The following is a 22527-nucleotide window of genomic DNA, read 5'->3' as shown; positions in this document are numbered from 1 at the left end:
CTTATTTTTCTTTTTCATCTCTTTATTCCTGTAATAGGTTTATAACTTCATACATTTGGGGGAGGAAACTAGTCATTACACAAGCCTTTTAATAATATTATTATTGATTTCCTAATGGGATCCTTTTCCATCCTGATAATCTGTAGGGAACCGGAGTCCCTAACTTGAAGCTCCAGACTCTCTCACTTCCTGGAATGTTCCGGAATGATCGTTCGTCCCTTTGCGTCCCAACACTTTTATTAGGAAAAAGCAAAAGATGGAAAGGAGGATGGCTACTTTGGTCAGGAAAAGCATGATGCAGAGAAGGAGGAAGTATTGTTGCTGTGAGCCTGTGGAGGAAAGACAATGGATTAACAAGACAGAATAACAAGAGCCGAGGTGGCGCAGTGGTTAAATGCAGCACTGCAGGCTACTTCAGCTGACTGTAGTTCTGCAGTTCGGCTGTTCAAATCTCACCGGCTCAGGGTTGACTCAGCCTTCCATCCTTCCGAGGTGGGTAAAATGAGGACCCGGATTGTTGGGGGCAATATGCTGACTCTGTAAACCGCTTAGAGAGGGCTGAAAGCCCTATGAAGCGGTATATAAGTCTAACTGCTATTGCTATTGCTATAACAGAGTTGGAAAGGGACCATGGAGGTCTTCTAGTCCAACCCCCTGCTCAAGCAGGAGATAGCAATAACCCTTAGACTTATGTACTGTTTTATAGTGCTTTTACAGCCCTCTCCAAGTGGTTTACAGAGTCAGCCTCTTGCCCCCAACAATCTGTGATCCGCTTTTGCGACCTTCTGTCACAGAAAGAACCACCATGTGACTCGCTTAACAACTACATGATTCAAGAAAGGTGGTAAAAATGGAGCAAAACTCACTTAACACATGTTTCACTTAATAACAGAAAACACGGATTCAATGGTGGTCGTAAGCTGAGGACGGCCTACAACAACAACCCTGTAGTTTGTATGTCAATTAAACCTCGGAAGGAAAGTTTGGAAAGTCCACACTTACTTTCTGATTCTTTCATAATGAAGATCCTGGTGGTTTCATTGACCAGAGGTTGCGAATCCTGCTGGACCTGGCAAAGAAACATGGAGGAATTCTTGTCTTCCGTGGCCGTCACCTCCATGAAGCTCTTGAGGGAAAAGGTCCCATCGGGATTCAAAATTTTTTCGGAAACCATTCCTCTTCTGCTCGGGGCATCCTTGGCGAACAGCTCCACTGCTGCATTTTCTGGATAAAAACTTTCCACGTTACAAGTGACCATCACTTTGGCGTCCATCTGGATGGGGGAGGTTGGAACGGTCTCGAGATGCACCTTGGGACGAACTGAGCAAAGAAAACCAAAGAAATCAGTCAGAAGGGCTTCGGACGCGTGGTTCCTGCCTGCAGAAGATGGTAGAAGACCAACTATTTTTTCTCTCTCCAATTCTGACATTGGGGAAGCCAGTAAGTTGTCTGAACACAACCTAGTGTGAAAAACCCAGAGTTTGGTGGCAGGAAACCCAAGGTCAGAACTGAACGCTATTAAAAAAGGAAAGGAATAAGGAACCCCATCCGATGTTCAGCCAATCTCCGTCCGCGTTTGTTTATGTCAGGAATGCTTGTTAGATTCCTATCCTGCCATTCCTACTGTCGGAAGAAATATCCATTTGATTCAGTTCCAGGCCGGGACGAAGACACTGAAAACATGGAGGCTGCGTAGAAAAAGGGTTTAGTGATGAAACAAAACCACATGGAGTTGAACAGGAAGCACTTGAGCTTCCTGTTCCTGTGCAAGAACATGCATTCTATTGGCTGTCGTAGGGGTTATGTAGGGGTCATAGCTGGCTCTATAGGTTGCCTGAGCTAAGTTTGGTTGAAGTTTGGTGGGTGATGCAATGTCTTTAGGAGATTTTGCAATGTAGTGAGCTCCGTGGGTTAATCCTATTATGTGTTAATCCCATCACCCTGGATCTGGAGGCCTTTTCTCTTGTAGATAGGCTGGCCCAGTCTCTCTTAATGTGCACCACGTATCTGCTGGGTGAGGGAGCACAGTGGTTAAATGCAGCACTGCAGGCTACTGCTAGATCAGCAGTTCAGCGGTTCAAATCTCACCGGCTCAGGGTTGACTCAGCCTTCCATCCTTCCGAGGTGGGTAAAATGAGGACCCAGATTGTTGGGGGCAATATGCTGACTCTCTGTAAACCGCTTAGAGAGGGCTGAAAGCCCTATGAAGCGGTATATAAGTCTACTGCTATTGCTCTATTGCTCTATTCTGTCTTTAGAACATGCCTTTTCTTTTATCATCCATATATATATTCTGCCTCTTTAATATTTCTCAACATATTTCATTCTTGTAGGCAGGGCCGGATTTTCCTGTAGGCTAACTAGGCTTCAGCCCTCAAGATCAAGAGGGGCCTACATTCAAATTGTTAGCAAAATTTAAATTACACTATTCTAAAAACAGTGAACACTAAAACACTGAACCGAAACTAAGGAGAAATTCTACGCAGATGACTAATAAACAAACATAAACATGTATTGGTTTAGATCGTTCCAGCAGCGCGGCAGTTGGGGAGCCCGCCCACGTTCCCGGCACCGGCGGTCGGGCGAGAGGTGCGGTCGCTCCCAGTAGCCGCCCCGTCGACGCGGACCCCACCAGCGGTAGGGCAGGTGAGGGCGAGGGGGCCGAGCCGGGCAGCTGAGCGCAGCAGGGGAGGCGGCTGGCCTCCTTTGCCGCAGAGCAGAGCCGCCCTCCGTCGGGAGGCCAGCTATATATATATTTACAAACTTAAAAATGGGAGGTGAAAGGGCCTCATAAGTGGAATAGCCTAGGGCCTCTTTTCATCTAAATCCAGCCCTGCTTGTAGGAAAGGGGATACTTTGGATGTCAGCTCCTCCACCGCCTTCTTTCTAAGACATACATTCCCCCCACCCCAACTCAAATCATGTGACTCTGGGCAGTGTGCAAAACCACTGAAATAGCAATAGCACTTAGACTTATATACCGCTTCATGGTGCTTTTCCAGCCCTCTCTCAGCGGTTTCACAGAGTCAGCATTTGCCCCCTCAAATAACAGAGGACACTGTTGTGAAACAATTCCAGGACAATCAGGATTAAATATACTGTATATCTCCCCCACTGTAGGGGAGGAATATTTCATCTTGACCGAGATCCTTGGGAAGGGAATCAGAGAGAGGAGAGCTTTCCAAAAACTTGCTCCCCAAAAACGCAGCCCTCCCAGGAAGCATGGGCTGAGAAAATGTGGCTGGTCTCAGTTGACTTCCATGGGATGTGTGTCTAGATCTTGTTCATCTTGACCGAGATCCTTGGGAAGGGAATCAGAGAGAGGAGATCTTTCCAAAAACTTGCTCCCCAAAAACGCAGCCCTCCGAGGAAGCATGGGCTGAGAAAATGTGGCTGGTCTCAGTTGACTTCCATGGGATGTGTGTGTAGATCTTTTTGGTGCAGTTCCCTCTTCCATGGAGGACCCTCTACCAGGTGAAGGCTCCATAACCTCTTCCCCTTCTGCAACCCAACGTTCACTTACCTATTAGCATAGGACCAAGATCAAAGATTTTCTGAGTCATCTCAACTGGATCTTGGATCAGGCAGCTCAGCCGTGACCTCACATCTCTTTGCTCAAGCTGGATTTCCACATGGCTTATCACATGGTACACGCTTCTCCCTTTCACTTCAGTAGACCGGTTGCTCTGCTTAGACGGTATCGTTCTCCCATCCTTCATCCAAACAAGATGGACGTGTTTGGAGGTCAAATCATTTGCAGAGCATTCGAAAGAGGCCCAAGATCCTGCCATGATTCTGTCTTTGGGACCATGACACTGAAGCTGGGTTGGTTCGACTAAGGGAGAAAGGAGAGAGAGACATCAATTGACGTTCCTCAGAAAACAACACAGGACTCTCGGAGAAGGTTTTTGGTCACAGCTTTTCTGATCCCAAACATGGGATTTACTTCCATGTGTCACCCCTTAGACTGTGTTACCTTCACATTTATTTTATAAAGCCTCTCTCTTTTGTTTCAATTGTAACGTGTGGGTTGTTGTTGTGAGGGAATTGACACGCAGGAGCCATGTGCAAGACAGATCTTTATTATAACACAGGTGACAAGCGATTCAGAAATCCGTTACAACTGTCCGGTATTTATACCCTCAGGTCACCAACTGTCATCAGAACCTCCAATCACAGGCTGTGCTTCGCCCGACCAATTAGAACGCAGCACAGGCTGTTGCTGGGCTATAACACTCCTTCCTCCCAGTTATTTGCATACGTGTCAATTAGCGTGCTCAGGTCACCAACTGTCATTAGAACCTCCAATCACAGGCTGTGCTTCGCCCGACCAATTAGAACGCAGCACAGGCTGTTGCTGGGCTATAACACTCCTTCCTCCCAGTTATTTGCATATGTGTCAATTAGCGTGCTCAGGTCACCAACTGTCATTAGAACCTCCAATCACAGGCTGTGCTTCGCCCGACCAATTAGAACGCAGCACAGGCTGTTGCTGGGCTATAACAGTTTCCCAGTTGTTGGAGAACAGAATTTGAAGAAAGCACAACATCCAGAATCCATGTTGGTGATAGCCAGAAAGAACCTCACTCTAAGCTTAATGTCTGTGGAGATTCTCCACCATCCATAGTTGTCCCAAAAAAGGCAACTGGACTTTCTGGTTTTTCCTTTGGAAAACACTCTGTACTATACAAAGACACCATCCACTGACTCTAGAAAGGGTTTACCACTTTTCCTTCGAACTATGGGTCATGCCTCTTTGGACAATTCCTTAGAGTGAGAAGGATTAACGAAATGAACAGCTCGTCTCCAGGAGTTATGCGGCTTCCCTCATTGTAAGTTCCTAAAAAATGGCAACCATTTTTGGAGATGATATGAGGATTCGTGCCTTTGGAAGGATTGGATTAGAAGACCTCCAAGGTCCCTTCCGTTCCAGATGTTGGAATCTATCAGGAGTTGAAGGTGTCCATACCTCAAGGATCAGATCAAACCAGGTGGCCCCAGTTGATCTCCAGAACCTCAGAGCTCTGATGATCTTCCTCACTTATTCACATAGCTTACTTGGGTGGGAAGCAGTGGAAAAAATCTCGTCCTCCCCAGATCTAATACCTGGCACTGGCCTTTGCTGTGGAAACATCTCAATGTTCAGAGAAGCCCATCAGGTCTGAAGCAACCTTAATATTCCTCTCGCACTGGATTTTATTCCAGTAGCAAATCTGAGGATGGATTCTGTCTGATCTCAACTGCCAACACTCACCCAGACCTTGCAGAAGGAGGAGGAGCAGCAGCTGAAAAGGACCACCGATTCTCTTGAAGGACCTCAAGGCAGCCATGCCGACAGCAGCAGGAGAAACATCTGAGGTGACTTTGCGTCTTGCCCCACAGATGTTTTCTTCCGCGGGAGGAGCAAAAGAGGAACTCCCATTTCCTTCTCCTAAAGTTGGGCCAATGTCTCAAGTTTGAATTTCTGGGTAAGCTACGAAGTCAATGAAGTCAGAGAACGTCTGTTGCTTACTCAGGAGCAATACACGCCATCTCTAAATCTGCAATGTCCAATGACTAATCCTCCTGTCATCCCAAATGTTAGAAAGTTAGACTTTACTGCAAGGTCCTGTCGAAGCTTTGGTGGAATCCTGGACCCAGGGGTTGGTTTGGTTGGTTTATTGGTTTTGTATGCCGAAGGACTCCGGGCGGCTCACAATAAACAGGGGAGGGAATAAATAAGACAATACGAACAATTTTAAAATCCATAACAGTCACAATTAAGACGGGGCTGGGTGCTTTAACAGCCCGCAGCCTGCCGGAACAGCCAGGACTTAGTAGCTTTACGGAAGGCCGGGAGGGTAGTAAGGGTCCGGATCTCCACGGGGAGCTCGTTCCAGAGGGCCGGAGCAGCAACAGAGAAAGCTCTCCCCCGGGGAGTCGCCAGCCGGCATTGGCTGGCAGATGGAACCCGGAGAAGGCCCAGCCTGTGCGATCGAATTGGTCTTTGGGAGGTAATTGGCAGGAGGCGGTCTCTCAGGTATCACCGAGGCTTTGGACGTATGATTGCTTCTCTCTATTGCTTCTCTTGACACTCCCTGTGGTTCATGGATCAATTGTGGATCCCCTAAAGGGGCAAGAGACACCTAGAGCACCAATGGAGAAAAAGAAGGAATCAATCCAACAGGACATGAGTTAGAACTGCTATCAAGGTGGATCTTGTGTCAGTAGGAGTGGTAACACCCCAGTGTTCTTCTGCCCTTATTGGATCCACAGAGTATCTTCTGAAAGCTCTGTTTAGGATCACCCAGTCCCTCCTAGGACAGAAGGCTTCAGGCGATCATACTCAGTGCTGGCAGAGAAAAATAGAATAGAATAGAATAGATGGAAGGGACTTTGGAGGTCTTCTAATCCAACCCCCTACTTAGGCAGGTAACCCTAGACCACTTCAGACAAATGATTATCTATTCTCTTCTTAAAGACTTCCAGTGTTGGGGCATCCACAACTTCTGGAGGCAACTTCTGTTCCACTGATTAATTGTTCTAAATTGTCAGGAAATTTCTCCTTAGTTCTAAGTTGCTTCTCTCCTTGATTAGTTTCCACCCATTGCTTCTTGGTCCTACCTTCAGATGCTTTGGAGAATAGCTTGACTCCCTCTTCTTTGTGGCAGCCCCTGAGATATTGGAAGACTGCTATCATGTCTCCCCTGGTCCTTCTTTTCATTAAACTAGACATCCCCAGTTCCTGCAACCGTTCTTCGTATGTTTTAGTCTCCAGTCCCCTAATCCTCTTTGTTGCTCTTCTCTGCACTCTTTCTAGAGTCTCCACACCTTTTCTACATCGTGGAGACCAGAACTGAATGCAGAATTCCAAGTGTGGCCTTACCAAGGCCTTATAAAGCGGTATTAAGACTTCACGTGGTCTTGATTCTCTCCCTCTGTTGATGCAGCCTAGAACTGTGTTGGCTTTTGTGCAACCCCTGAGAAAGTTGCTTGGATCCATTTCCGGTTGGAATCTGAGCAAGGGGAAAGTCCTTCAGGGATGCCTGGGGATCCGTCTTCCATGGTTACCTGGGAACAGTTTCATCCTGTTGGATCTGATGAAGTGGGCAGGGCCCTTAAAGCCATCGGTGCAACCCCCTGGCTGCCAATCTGACAGGATCTCCGTTTTTTCTTCCTCCCCCTTTGACACCTGCCTCCTTATCTCTAGCCTTTCTGAGGGACCCCTCCCCGCCCCCCAATTAATCCGGTGTGTCTGGAAAACGGGGCCACCACATTCTGCGTCTTTTTCTAAGAAGTAAAATTTCAATCAGAACGGAACTAAATTCTGTGGTGAATGATTACTGAATTTGTGGTTAGGGTTATTCCCTCTTTCCTCTTTATTGGAGGGACGGACCGTTTTCTTAAGAGGAAAATAGAGTCGAATTTAATTTTAAAAAAGAAAAGAATATTTGCTCACAGATCTCTCTTTCTCTCTCTCCCTCCCCTCCATCCCTCCCTCCTCCCTCCCTCTCCCTTTCTGTCTCTCATTCTCTCACCCTCCCTGCTCCCTCCCTCCCTCTTTCTATCCCTCCATCCTTCCATTTTCTCTCCCTTCTTCCTCCCTTTTTCTCTCCCTCCTCCCTCTTTCTCTCCCCCTCTTTCTCTCCCTCCCTCTTCCCTCTTTCACTCCCTCTCTCTGTCTCTCTCTCACTCCCTCCCTCCCTCTCTGTCTTTCACCCTCCCTGCTCCCTCCTTCCCTTTCCCTCCCTCTCTCTTTCTCTCCCTCCTTCTCTCCTCCTTCTTTATCTCCCCCTCCCTCTTTCACTCCCTCCCTCTCGCGCTCCCCCTCCCCCCCTCTCTCTGTCTCTTACCCTCTCACCCTCCCTGCTCCCTCCCTCTTTCTATCCCTCCCTCCATCTTCCCTCTTTCCCTTCCTCCCTTCCTCTCTGTCTCTCACCCTCTCACCATCCCTCCCTCTTTCTATCCCTCCCTCCCCCTCTCCCTCCTCCTCTCTCTCCCTCCCTCTTTCTCTCTCTGTCTCTCACCCTCCCCGCTCCCTCCTTCTTTCTATCCCTCCCTCCTATCTCTAGTCAAAAGACAAAGAGGTTAGTGATTGCTTGCTAATTTATCTGATGGTTACTCCCTCACGCATTTACAGCACCGGAAAATTTCCACACTCAAATCACTTTCAGCCGAACACAACAGGTTCTTGGAAGCCACCAGACCAAGGGAAGTTAAAGTCGCTACAAATTTTACTGGTTACATAATATATACACCCTGTCTTATTTTCAGGGGCGGACTATTTCCTCAAGAGGAAAACAGTCGAATTTGATTTTAGAAAAGAAAACAATATTTTATGAAAAAATTCTTTCAGTGCATACTACGCACCATCATCCGTGTAAACACTGTCAGATGAGGTTAATAGGTTATTTAAGGTGCCCAATCATCAAACATGCGTAGAGTAAATAAACAAAATTAATCACAGCTCTTCCGTTTGCTCACACATCTCTCTCTCTTTCTCCCTCTCCCTCCCTCTTTCTCTCCCTCCCTCCCCCCTCTCTCTCTTCCCCCCCTCTCTCTTTCTCTCCCTCCCTCCCTCTCTCTCTGTCTCTCTACACGCACTGGTTATAACACAGTTTGCTGCTCTTTTCTTCTTTGGTTCTCCTTTTAGTTGTTGACAAAAAACCCACATGTTCTCTATCTCTAGTCAAAAGACAAAGAGGTTGGTGACTGCTTGCTAATTTATCTGATGGTTACTCCCTCACACATTTACAGCACCGGAAAATTGCCACACTCAAATCACTTTCAGCCGAACACAACAGGTTCTTGGAAGACACCACACCAAGGGAAGTTAAAGTCGCTACAAATTTTACTGGTACTTTAGGTAGGTAGGTAGGTAGGTAGGTAGGTAGGTAGGTAGGTAGGTAGGTAGATAGATAGATAGATAGATAGATAGATAGATAGATAGATAGATAGATAGATGATAGATGATAGGTAGGTAAGTCGGTAGGTAGGTAGGTAGGTAGGTAGGTAGGTAGGTAGGTAGATAGATAGATAGATAGATAGATAGATAGATAGATAGATAAAGAGAGAGAGATAGAGAGATAGAGATAGATAGATAGATAGATAGATAGATAGATAGATAGATAGATAGATAGGTAAATAGAGATATGAGTATGTATGCTATATGTTTGTGTGTGTATTTACTATATGTATGTATGTATGTATGTATGTATGTATGTATGTATGTATGTATGTATGTATTTAGTGTCACAACCCCTGGTATGCCCAAATATGGGAGGAAGCCTACTGCTTCCTTTCTCTGTCTATCGGCTCATCACAAGAGACCATCCAGACCGAAACCCAATATTTTTACTGTTGCCTTTGTTACATTTGTGTTGTATTTGTGCTGATAAATAAATAAAGGGAGACTAGTATAGATCTATTTCAAGCTATTTAGCTCTCATCAGCTAGCCATACCCTTACTGGGATTCGAACCTGGGCTGTATTACATATTAGGCAGATGTGTTAACCATTAAGCCACAAGGTTCTCCTCCTTTATCAGCTGAGGCAGGGAAATAGGTACGTACGTACGTACATACGTACGTACGTACGTACGTACGTACGTACGTACGTACGTACATACATACATACATACATACATACATCAGTATAGAGCTAGAAGGGATCTTGGAGGTCTTCTAGTCCAACCCCCTGCTCAAGGAGGAAACTACACCATTTCAGACAAATGGTTGTTCAATCTCTTCTTGAAAACCTCCAGCCACAATTTCTGGAGGCAAGTCATTCCACCGTTTAATTGTCCTCACTGCTAGGAATTTTCTCCTTAGTTCTAGTTTTACATTTGCTCCTTTATCACTTCCGTAAGCAAATTCTTTTCACCTTTCTTTCCTAATCATTTCAATTTATGTCAAAACAACAAGTACTTCAGTTTTCAAGGTTTTTTAAAACAATAAAAACAAAGAAGCAGCATTACATTTGAATCACCTTTATGGCAAAATAAAGTAAGATTAATATTTTTTAATCTCCGTCTTGGTTAGAACTTCATACACTTGGGAGAGTGAACTGCTCATTGTACAAGCTTTTTAATATTATATTATTATTATTATTATTATTGATTTCCTAATGGGATCCTTTCCCATCCTGAAATTCTGTGGGGAACCGGAGTTCCTAACTTGAAGTTCCAGACGGTCTCACTCCCTGGAATGTTCCGGAACGGAGTTTGTCCTCTTCCGTCTGTGCATTTTTATTTGGAAAAGGCAGGAGATGGGAAGAATGATGACTACTTTGCTGAGGAAAAGAATGATACCAAGAGTGAAAATGAAGTGTGGCTGTGATCCTGTGGAGAAAAGACAATGGATTATTCTGATTTATGGTAACCATCATAACCATTCACGATTGAAATCAAGGTTCCCTCCTGCATGAGCTCCGCCATCTTCATTCAAGCCGCAGGCAATGCATACCACTATCTGCACAATGTCTCTTCGAAGTTTCAATGGTGGAAAAAGTGACTTATCCCCAGTTCTTGAGCTTATGACATCTTCAGAGTCCCCATTGTCATCAAAATTAAGACTCTTGGCAAACACCGTGTGTTTACGACAGCTGTGTCATGTTATGATGCTGATGATGATATTATTCCATTCCATTCTTGCCATGGTGGCGCAGTGGTCAGAATGCAGTATTGCAGGCTAATTCTGCCGACTGCCAGGAGTTCGATCCTCACCAGCTCAAGGTGGATGCGCCTTTTGTGCTTTTGAGGTTGGTAAAATGAGGACCCAGATTGTTAAGGGCATTCTGTCCTATCCCATCCCATCCCATCCCATTCCTCTATTCTGTCCTGTCCTGTTCTGTCCTATTCTATTCCATTCCATTCCTTACCTTTCCATTTCATTTCATTCCTTTCCATATATTATTGTGTTGTGTTGTGTTGTGTTGTATTCCATTCTCTGTTCTGTTCTATTCCATTCCATTCCTCTTAGTAGAGTAGAGTAGAGTAGAGTAGAGTAGAGTAGAGTAAGAGTAAGAGTAAGAGTAAGAGTAAAGTAGAACAGAACATATAGAATAAAATGGAATGGAATGGAATAGAATAGATTCTCCTTTTAGTTGTTGAAAAACACACACATGTTCTCTATCTCTAGTCAAAAGACAAAGAGGTTAGCAAGTGCTGTTTAATTTACCAATTTACCTTATGGTTACATGCTCACACATTCACAGCAACACAAAATTGCCACACTCAGATCACTTTCAGCCGAAAACATCAGGTTCTTGGAAGACAAGAGGGAAGTTAAAGTCACAGCAAATTTTACTGGTTGCATAATCTCTCTCTCTCTCTCTCTCTCTCTCTCTCTCTCTCTCCCCTATCTATCTATCTATCTATCTATCTATCTATCTATCTATCTATCTATCTATCTATCTATCTATCTATCATCTATCTATCTATCTATCTATCTATCTATCATCTATCATCTATCATCTATATCATCTATCTATCATCTATCTATCTATATCTATCTATCTATCTATCTATCTATCTATCTATCTATCTATCTATCTATACCTCTCTGTATCTATCTATCTATCTATCTATCTATCTATCTATCTATCTATCTATCTATCTATCTATCTCTATCTATCTATCTATCTATCTATCATCTATCTATCTATCTATCTACCTATCTATCTATCATCTATATCATCTATCTATCATCTATCTATCTATATCTATCTATCTATCTATCTATCTATCTATCTATCTATCTATCTATCTATCTATCTATCTATCAATCATCTATCTATCTATCATCTATCTATCTATCTATCTATCATCTATCCATCTATCTATCTATCATCTATCTATCTATCATCTATCTATCTATCTATCTTATATCTATCTATCTATTTATCTATCTATCATCTATCTATCTATCTATCTATCTATCATCTATATCATCTATCTATCATCTATCTATCTATCTATCTATCTATTTATCTATCTATCATCTATCTATCTATCTATCTATCTATCTATCATCTATATCATCTATCTATCATCTATCTATCTATCTATCTATCTCTATCTATCTATCTATCTATCTATCTATCTATCTCTATCTATCTATCTATCTATCATCTATCTATCTATCTATCATCTATCTATCATCTATCTATCTATCTATCTATCTATCATCTATCCATCTATCTATCTATCATCTATCTATCTATCATCTATCTATCTATCTATCTATCTATCTATCTATCTATCTATCTATCTATCTATCTATCTATCATCTATCTATCATCTCTCTATCTCTATCTCTATCTCTATCTCTATCTCTATCTCTATCTCTATCTCTATCTCTATCTATCATCTATCTATCTATCTATCTATCTATCTATCTATCTATCTATCTATCTATCTATCTATCTATCTATCTATCTATCTATCCTCGGTTGAAGGAGGGCTGCTCAATTTTAATTTGCTGGTGTGTCCCGTGTATCTGGCACCATTTACTACCCACACAGCCACATTCTGCACCAGTTGGAGGTTCCAAATAGTCTTCAAGGGCAGCCCCAAGTAGCGTGTGTTCCATTAGTCCAGAGGTTACAAGAGTACGGATTACTATAAGGTCCAGGTACGAACAAAACCGGCACACCACCGGAGGTTCGCAAAGGCCCTCCTTGTCAGGGTTCCAAACAGCATCCAGAATTAAATCAGAGTCCGAGGCAAAGTATTGCTCCAAGTTCCAATTTATTAAGAGAGCCATGTTGGTACATCGGGGGAAACCCGAATCTGAAAGCTTCCCGGTTTTCCCCACCCAGTTGAAAGTTCAAGATCTTGCCCCCCACACCCACAAGTCCATTCCATGGTCCAATCTCCCACTGCCATGCTGGCAGCTTCCACCTATCCAGTTCCGGTCAGGTGCGGAAGTGCAGAGACAAAGAGACCTTGGCTTTCTAGAAAGAATGTTGTTATGGCTGCATAGCATCTAACTCCATACAATTCCCTCTCCCATTTTCCCACAATAGAAAATGCCTAGTAGAATAATAGAAAGTGTGGCAGGCCAAAGACCCCCCAAAAAAGATGGCTGCAGGCAAGAGCTGGGGAGTTCCAGAGGGAGCCCCCGATTGTGCAGTGGGTCTGTTTGTGATAGGGCCACTCCACCCAGAACCAGAGATAGAAGAAATGTAGGGAGTCCCCTTCTTACAACAGTTCATTTAGTGACGGTGTGAAGCGACAACAGCACTGAAACAAGGGACTTATGGCCGTTTTCCCACACTTGCGGCCATTTTAGTCTCCCCATAGTCACGTGATCAAATTCAGACGCTTGGCAACTGACTCATATTTGTGACGGTGGCAGGGTCCCAAGGTCACGCGATCCACTGTTGTGACCTTCTGACAAGCAAAGTCAACGGGGAAGTCAGATTCGCTTAACGAACCGTGTTACTAATTTATCAATGGAAGTGATTCACTTAACGACTGCGGCAAGAAAGGTCGTAAAATCGGGCAAAGCTCACTAAGCAAATTTCTCACTTAATGACATAAAGTTTGGGCTCAGTTGCGGTCATAAGTCGAGGATTAGCTATACTTATAACTGCTGAGAAGAATTTCAGGAACAACATCATTATATCTGTTTTTCTTCTTTATTTTTCTTAATGTTTTTCTTTTCTTTACTTCCTTTCTTCCATCTTTCTCTTTCTTTCTTTCTTCTTTCTTCTTTTTTTCTTCCTTATTTTACCTATAGAGGGAGCCAGTTTACTAGTTTAAGGCACCAGGCTACAAACCAGGAGCCAGTGAGTTCTAGTCCCGCCTTAGACGCGTCTGCATTTAGCCAAATATCTTGCAAGGCAGCATCTGTGATGCTTTATTTGGAAAAAGCCGAAGAGTAAGAGAGCAGCTGCTAATTTGTTCAGGAAGAGCCCCAAATAGAGACCATAGAAGGGTGGTCTCTCGAACCCTGTGGAGAAAAGACAAGGGATTGTTTTTGATTTATTTGCAATAAAGCCACAGAATAGAATAGAATAGAATAGAATAGAATAGAATAGGCAGGGGGTTGGACTAGATGACCTGCAAGGTCCCTTTCAACTCTGTTACTTTAAGTAAAAATAGAGTTGAGTCAAGTAGAACAGAACAGAATATAAAATACAGAAAATAGAATAGAATAGAACAGAACAGAAGATAACAGACTTTCGTATAGACTAGAGTAGGGTAGGGTAGAACAGAACAAAATATAAAATACAGAAAATAGAATAAAATAGAATAGAATAGAATAGGCAGGGGGTTGGACTAGATGACCTGCAAGGTCCCTTCCAACTCTGTTAGTCTGTTACTTTAAGTAAAAATAGAGTTGAGTCAAGTAGAACAGAACAGAATATAAAATACAGAAAATAGAATAGAATAGAAACTTTATTGTCATTTGGAATGTACATTAATCGGCATATAGTGAAATGAAATTTCATTGCAAACAGCTCTCAAAGGGTCTCCATCTCTAATATGCACAACATAAACATGGCAAAATAAATAGTAATAAAATAAAATTATCTATCTATCATCTATCTATCTATCTATCTATCTATCTATCTATCTATCTATCTATCTATCTCTATCTATTATCTATCTATCTATCTATCTATCTATCTATCTCTATCTATTATCTCTATCTATCTATCTATCTATCTATCTATCTATCTATCTCTATTATCTATCTATCTATCTATCTATCTCTATCTATTATCTATCTATCTATCTATCTATCTATCTATCATCTATCTATCTATCTATCTATCTATCTATCTATCTATCTCTATTATCTATCTATCTATCTATCTATCTATCTATCTATCTATCTATCTATCTATCTATCTATCTCTATTATCTATCTATCTATCTATCTATCTATCTATCTATCTATCTATCTATCTATCTATCTATCTCTATCTATTATCTATCTATCTATCTATCTATCTATCTATCTATTATCTATCTATCTATCTATCTATCTATCTATCTATCTATCTATCTACCTACTACCTACCTACCTACCTACCTACCATCCATCCATCCATCCATCCATCCATCCATCCATCCATCCCTATCTATCTATCTATCTATCTATCTATCTATCTATCTATCTATCTATCATCTATCTATCTATCATCTATCTATCCATCTCTATCTATTATCCATCTATCCATCTATCCATCTATCCATCTATCCATCTATCCATCTATCCATCTATCCATCTATCCATCTATCCGGCTAGAGATACTTCGAAACTCCCTCCCAGAAGGATCAGAGGATGCAAAGTGGGTGTGTGGGCTCTCTAACGGATGCTTCCACCTCTAAGCGCAGAGGATTCTACGCAAGGCTTTGAGCGCCCTCTACTGCTGGAAAAGTCCTGATTCATTTTTATGGTTAAAGACGATAGAAGAAGCCAGCAGCCGCCGTTTTGAGACACAAAAAGTTTGTCAAGTTCCCTTGTTCGGGTGGGAAATTGTGACCCGGGAAAAACTCTTGAGGTGGTTGAGGTTCTTAATAAAGAAAGATTCCATTTGATAGGAGAAACTGCAGCCTTGGGGTGGCTGAGGGAAGAGTGGGGAGGGAAGGGAGGGAGGGGATGGGAGAAGTGAGGACCCCACGGGAAAGAGAGGTCAGGAGAAGAAGGAGCGACCCTATGGAGCTATCCTATGGAGCCCTTGGGGGCTCTCTGAGGTTGGTTGTTGGCTTGCAGATGTTTTATTACCCAGCTAGGTAACATCATCAGGGAGAGAAGGGAGCAGGGTTTGCAAAATGATGGAGGAGGAGGAGGAGGAGGAGGAGGAGGAGGAGGAGGAGGAGGAGGAGGAGGAGGAGCTGTAGGGTCATTGGTGCTCGCTTAGTTTTCTTGCAGATGTTTCATTACCCAACTAGATGACATCATCAGTGCTAGAAGGGGATTGGGGAGAGGAGGAGGAGGAGGAGGAGGAGGAGGAGGAGGAGGAGGAGGAGGAGGATTGGGGAGTCCTTGCTGTTCTCTAGGCTTGGCTGTTGACATGCAGATGTTTCATTATCCAACTAGGTAACAACATAAATGCTAAAAGGGTATGTGAGGAGGAGGAGGGGAAAGTAGGAGGAAATGAAAGGAGGAGGGGATGAAGAAGAAGGAAGAGGGGAGGGAGAGGAGGAGGGGGAGATGGAGAGGGGGGAAGATGAGAAAGAGGAAGAGGAGGCGGAATGTGAGAAAGAGGTAGAGGAGGAGAAGGAGGTGAAAGGGGGAAGGAGGGGGAGAGGGAGGAAGAGGAAGAAGAGGAAGAAGAGAGGGAGGAAGAGGAAGAAGAGAAGAGGAGGGTGAGGTAGAGGAGGGGGAGAAGGAGGAGGAATGGGAGGAGGAGGGGGAATGGGAGGAAAAGGAAGGGGAGGGTGGAAGAGGAAGAAGAGGAAGAAGAGGAGATAGAGGAAGGGGAGGGGGAGAAGGAGGGGGAGAAGGAGGGGGAATGGGAGGAAGAGGAGGGGGAAAGGGAGGAAGAGGAGGAGGAGAGGGGGAGAGGAAGGAAGGAAGAAGAAAGGGAGATAGAGGAGGAAGGGGATGGGGAGAAGGAGGTGGAGAAGGAGGAGGAATGGGAGGGGGAAAGGGAGGAAGAGGAGGAGGAGAGGGAGGAAGAGTAAGAAGAGGGGAGGGAGGTAGAGGAGGAAGGGGAGAAGGAGGTAGAGAAGGAGGAGGAATGGGAAGGGGAAAGGGCGGAAGAGGAAGAAAAGGAGAGGGAGGTAGAGGAGAAAGGAGAGGGAGACAAGGAGGTGGAGAAGGAGGAGGAAGGGGAGGAGGAAGAGGAGAAGGTGCTCTCTGACCTTGGCTATTGCTTTTCAGACGTTTCAATACCCAACTACGTAACACCATCAGAACAAAGTAACATCATCGGACTCCTCCTGTTAAGGTTTCCTAGTTGGTCAAAGAAAGGCCAAAGACTCCATAGTTCAACCTTAAACAACAAATATTTCCTTCTACAGAAGCTACCCGAGATCCAGCTTGGCCTGATGTGCACCTGAAAGGAATGAGGCTTCTTGGATTCCTTCTATATTTTTTGTCTTCTATATTTTTATTTCCTCTCTTTTGTTCGCCTCCTTTCGTTTATATCTCACCGTTTGTTCACACTCACCTTCTACAACTACCAGAGTCCCCGGTCCTTGAAGCCAATCCTGAGTTCTCCGCAACAGTCTCTTCTCCTTCACACACAGGTCCCCAGACCCAGAAGCCAAACAAACTTCACACACAGCTTCTTCACACTCACCTTCTACAACTACCAGAGTCCCCGCTCCTTGAAACCAATCGTGAGGTCTCCAAAACCTCCTCTCCTTCACACAGTAATAAGTCCCGGCGTCTTCCAGAGTAACATTGCTGATGGAGATGGTGAAATCCGTGTCGGAACCTGGAGAATTCCTTGTTACTCTTTTGTCTTCTTCATCAGTCGGGACGTCTACGTAGATGAGCCTCCGCTGAGGTCCTTCTCCCAAGTACCATTTCACAGGACCAGGTGGGAGGTTTTTAGCCACTTGGCACTCCAGGTGGAGAACTTCTCCTACTACAACCGAAACTGACCTCTGGGGCTGCGAGAGCCAAGAATCTTCGGTGTTAGTACATGAAAAAGAGGAATCCAGATTGTAGTTAAACCATAGAACCCTGGGCTGGAAGGGATCCTGGAGGTCTTCTAGTCCAACCCCTTGCCCAAGGCAGGTGCCAGGCCTACAGCCATCTTTCCTTTTGGATCTTTGGCCTGCCACACTTTCTATTATTCTACTATGCATTTTCTATTGTGGGGAAATGGGAAGGGGGATTGTTAGATGCTATGTAGCCATAACAACATTCTTTCTAGAAAACCAAGGTCATCCTTTGTCTTTGCACTTCTGCACCTGACCGGAACTGGGTGGGTGGAAGCTGCCAGCATGGCAGTGGGAGATTGGACCATGGGATGGACTTGTGGGTGTGGGGGGCAAGATCTTGAACTTTCAACTGGGTGGAGAAAACCGGGAAGTTTTCAGATTAGGGTTTTCCCAGATGTGCCAACGTGGCTCTCTTAATACATTGGAACTTTGAGGAATCTTTTGATTCGGACTCTGATTTACTTTTGGATGCTATTTGGAACCCTGACAGCAGGAGTCCTTATACCATCCCAGTCAAATGGTCGTGCAATCTTTCCTTGAAGACCTCCAGTGATGGTGCATCCATAACCCCAGGAGGAAAGCTGCTCCACTGATTAATCTTCTCAGTGTCGGGAAATTTCTCTTAAATTCTAGGTTGAATCTCTCTTTAAGAAGCTTCCAACCATTACTTCTAGCCCTGCCTTTTGGTGCCCTAGAAAATCAGTCAACCCCCTCTTCTCTGGGTCAGCCCCTCCCCTATAAGACAGTTATAAGGTCCCCCTAATTCTTTCCTGCAATAGGATTGACATCCCTCCCTCCTCGATGTTTATCATACAATTTAGCCCAGTGTGAGATTCATTTTGTTTTACTACTGGTTCTGTGGGTGTGGCTTGGTGGGCGTGGCAGGGGAAGGATCCTGCAAAATCCCCATTTCCCCCCAATCAGCTGGGACTCGGGAGGCAGGGAATAGATGGGGGTGGGGCCAGCCCAGAGTTAGTATTTACCAGTTCTCCGAGCTACTCAAAATTCCCGCTACTGATCAGAACCTGCTGAATACCACCTCAGATTTAGCCTCCAGGATCAGAATCAAAAGAGGGCTGGAAGGGACCTTGGAGGTCTTCTAGACCAGCGCCCTGCTCAAGCAGGAGATCCCATACCATTTCAGACAACTGATTGTCCAGTCTCTTCCTAAAAACCTCCAGTGACAACGCACCCACAACTTCTGGTGGCAAGCAGTTCCACTGGTCAATTGTCCTCACTATTAGGAAGTGTCTCCTTAACTCCTTAACTTGCTTCTCTCCTTGAAGCTCAATGGAACTTCACAGCACAGTTCTGAGTCAATGAATGAAGCGCTGGCAGGCACCAGTTGGGAGAACCCCAAATCAGTGGGGTATTTCAGGGTCAAACGGCTTGGAAAGAAGGCTGGTGGGGCACCAGAGGATTGATGATCCTCAGTGCCACATAGAACATAGAATAATGAAGTTGGAAGGGACCTTGGAGGTCTTCTAGTCCAACCCCCTGCTTGAGCAGGAACCCAATACAATGCATCCTTGTCTTCTCCTTCAAATGACCCCCTAATTGGGGGGTGTCACTAAATGCCCACATGGACAAGCGCAGGAGTTCCTTCCCAAATACTCCGAAGCGGTGGGCTGATTCCCGAGAGTCCTCCACGAGAAACACAGAATTAATGGCTGCGATTTGATTTAAATTCCTGCCATCTAGTGGCTTCATCTGAGAGGGACAAGGTTGGTGTTAAGCAGCGTTACTTCCTGGAGCAGTCTGGACTCTGGAGGGCAGAGCCATCTCCTCCACAGTGAGACCACAACTTGAGACCACAAGAGGCTCCATCTCAGTGGGAAGAGAGTTGAGCTGGGCTCCTTGACTCCTCCAACCTCTTGAAGCACCCCTCAAAAGGGACTGTAGGAGACCACAGGCCGGAGAACAGAGATGGGGAGGCCCATAACTAACTTCCCCGGGTCACACTTTCACACCAAGCTAGTAGTAACCAATAGAAAATATCTACCACCCCTTCAACGGTCCTTCCTCTGCTCCCAAGACAACCCAACATGGAGAGTGAGATTGTTATTCTGATTAGGATACGGAGGGATTCCGATGAACGATGAGAGATTTCTGTGAATTGCCACTCCTCCCCCCCAAAGAGAAGGAAAGGAAAAAAAGAATGAGCATGGAGAACCACATTGTGGTTTGGGCGGAGATGAACTCTTAAGCCTCAACTTCCTTCCCATCAAGCTCAGGAATAGCTGTCCATAAAGATGATGAGGAAACTGGAGGCTAAAATATATGAGGAACGGTTGCAGGAACTGGGCATGGCTGGTTTAGTGAAGAGAACGACCAGGGGAGACAGGAGAGCAGTCTTCCAATATTTGAGGGGCTGCCACAGAGAGGAGGGGGTCAAGCTATTTCCCAAAGCACCCAAAGGCCAGACAAGGAAGAATGGATGGAAACTGATCCAGGAGAGATTCAACCTAGAAATAAGGAAGGAATTTCCTGACAGTGAGAACAATCAAGCGATGGAGCAGAAGTTGCCTTCAGAAGTTGTGGGAGCTTCAACCCTGGAGGCTTTCAAGAACAGCCTGGAGGATCTGACATTGCAACGACACGACGTGCGATCTCGGAGCCAATACTTTTGCGCTGGATGGTCCTTTTGGACCTAAACCGTCCCGAAGAGACGGCGACAGGGAACAGTACGTCTTGCCAATCTCACGGACGTTGCAAAGTCCCTGATTGATCCAAGAGAATCTGGAAATAGGGAAATAGGTATGTATTGTGTCACAACCCCTGGTATGCCCAAATATGGGAGGAAGCACACTGCTTCCTTTCTCTGTCTATCGGCTCATCACAAGAGACCATCACGACAGAAAGCCATTATTTTTACTGTTGCCTTTGTTACATTTGTACCTATTTCCCTGGCCTAGCTGATAAAGGAAGAGATCCTGTGGCTTAGTGGCTAATATAACTGCCTGATATGTAATACAGCCCAGGTTCGAATCCCATTAAGGGTATGGCTAGTTGATGAGAGCTAAATAGCTTGAAATAGATCTATACTAGTCTCTCTTTATTTATTTATCAGCACAAATGCAACACACACACACACATATGTGTGTGTGTGTGTGTGTATGTGTGTATATATATATATGTTTAAAGTCACAACCCCTGGTATGCCCAAATACGGGAGGAAGATCACTACTTCCATTCTCGGTCCTTCGGCTCGTCACAAGAGACCATCCAGACAGAAACCCAATATTTTTTACTGTTGCCTTTTTCTTACATTTGTTATATTTGTGCTGATAAATAAATAAAGGGAGACTAGTATAGATCTATTTCAAGCTATTTAGCTCTCATCAGCTAGATCCTGTGGTTTAGTGGCTAATATAACTGCCTGATATGTAATACAGCCCAGGTTCGATTCCCAGCAAGGGTATGGCTAGCTGATGAGAGCTAAATAGCTTGAAATAGATCTATACTAGTCTCCCTTTATTTATTTATCAGCACAAACATACGTATATACACACACACACACACACACACACACACACACATATCTATATCTATATCTATATCTATATCTATATCTATATCTATATCTGTCTGTCTGTCTGTCTGTCTGTCTGTTATCTATCTATCTATCTATCTATCTATCTATCTATCTATCTATCTATCTATCTATCTATCTATCTATCTATATATATATATATATATATATATATATAATAGCCTGGACTGCCATCAGTCAGAAATGATATAGGGTCTCCTGCTTGGGTGGGATAGTGGTGGACTAGATGACCTACAAGGTCCCTTCCATCTCTGTGAATCTGTTAAAATGTGGTTCTTATCTTTAAATGAATGCATAAGCCAAAGAGTAGCAAATCCAAGGAGCATCCTAGGAGAGGCCATAACTAAGTAGCAGAAACATTGAGTCCAACTTCTTACAGTTACTGTTATTAAGCATGGAAAGAGTGCAGAGAAGAACAGCAATGATGATTAAGAGGCTGGAGCTTAAAACATATGAGGAACAGTTGCAGGAATTGGGTATTGCTAGTCTAGTGAAGAGAAGGACCAGGGGAGACAGGATATCAGTCTTCCAATATCTGAAGGGCTCCCACAAAGAATAGAGGCTCAAACTATCCTTCAAAGCCCCTGAAGGCAAGATAAGAAACAATGGAAGGAAACTAATCAAGGAGAGCAGCAACCTGAAATCAAGGAGAAACTTCCTAACAGTGAGGACAATTACTCAATGGAACAACTTGCCTTCAGAAACTGTGAATGCTCCAACACTGGAGGTTTTTGAGAAGAGGCTGGAGAACCATTGGTCTGGAATGGTATAATTCTCCTTCTCGAGCAGGGGGTTGGACTAGAAGACCTCTGAGGTCCCTTCCAGTGCTATCATTCTGTTATTCTTTCCTTCTCTATCTCAGTTCCTTCTGCCTAAAGCCTTTCAGCCAGATCACTTACCTCCGTTACTTGTTGAAGACAGGCTGGAAAGGACAATGAAAAACAGACCCGAAAAGAGGACACCAGAAGCCATTGGGGAAGCTGGTTCCGTTCAACAGGCGACAACTCTCGTGTCTCCTTGATGGTGGCCTGAGCCGCTGTGGATTGTCACCCAGACAATCGGTTGCTTCTACGTAATGTCTGGCTGCAGATTTGCCAATTCCTCAGAAGGGAAGTCACAACAGAAACCGATGTGACATGAAGTCCGATGCATTTTGGGTTGTGTTACATTTTGGGGAAGAATACTGTGGGAAAATAAAGAAAGAACCTCCATAAATGGCTGATTAACCCCAAGCAGAGTTTTTGCAGAAAGAGAGGGGGGGGGAGGGGGGAAGAGAAAGAGAGGGAGGGAGGGAGGGAGAGAGAGAAGAGAGAGATGAGATGGGAGAGAGAGAAAGAGAGAGAGGAGAGAGAGGGAGAAAAGA

General features: G+C 44.3%; 1 protein-coding gene and 1 gene segment (V, D, J or C); both read right to left on the bottom strand.

The window, feature by feature from the left end:
- Positions 1 to 159: 159 nt before the first annotated feature.
- LOC148044780 (tyrosine-protein phosphatase non-receptor type substrate 1-like) lies at positions 160 to 5330 on the bottom strand. Its single transcript, XM_087720848.1, has 4 exons — positions 5255 to 5330; positions 3524 to 3835; positions 1003 to 1320; positions 160 to 329 (listed from the first exon to the last, which is right to left on the bottom strand). Exons 1-4 carry the CDS (start codon positions 5328 to 5330, stop codon positions 160 to 162), a joined length of 876 nt encoding a protein of 291 aa, XP_087576974.1.
- A 7755-nt stretch (positions 5331 to 13085) lies between these two features.
- On the bottom strand, positions 13086 to 22207 carry LOC148044779 (tyrosine-protein phosphatase non-receptor type substrate 1-like). The segment is given in 4 exon segments: positions 13086 to 13934; positions 17110 to 17168; positions 17298 to 17574; positions 22037 to 22207. Coding segments are annotated over 4 exon segments (582 nt in total).
- Positions 22208 to 22527: the final 320 nt, after the last annotated feature.

Source organism: Thamnophis sirtalis, unplaced genomic scaffold, assembly GCF_051295495.1.
Source record: "Thamnophis sirtalis isolate CommonGarterSnake01/CBP01778 unplaced genomic scaffold, rThaSir2_p1.2 scaffold_7, whole genome shotgun sequence".
Taxonomy (NCBI): domain Eukaryota; kingdom Metazoa; phylum Chordata; class Lepidosauria; order Squamata; family Natricidae; genus Thamnophis; species Thamnophis sirtalis.
Note: the sequence above shows the minus strand (reverse complement) of the source record. Positions and strands in the feature narration are given on the sequence as shown.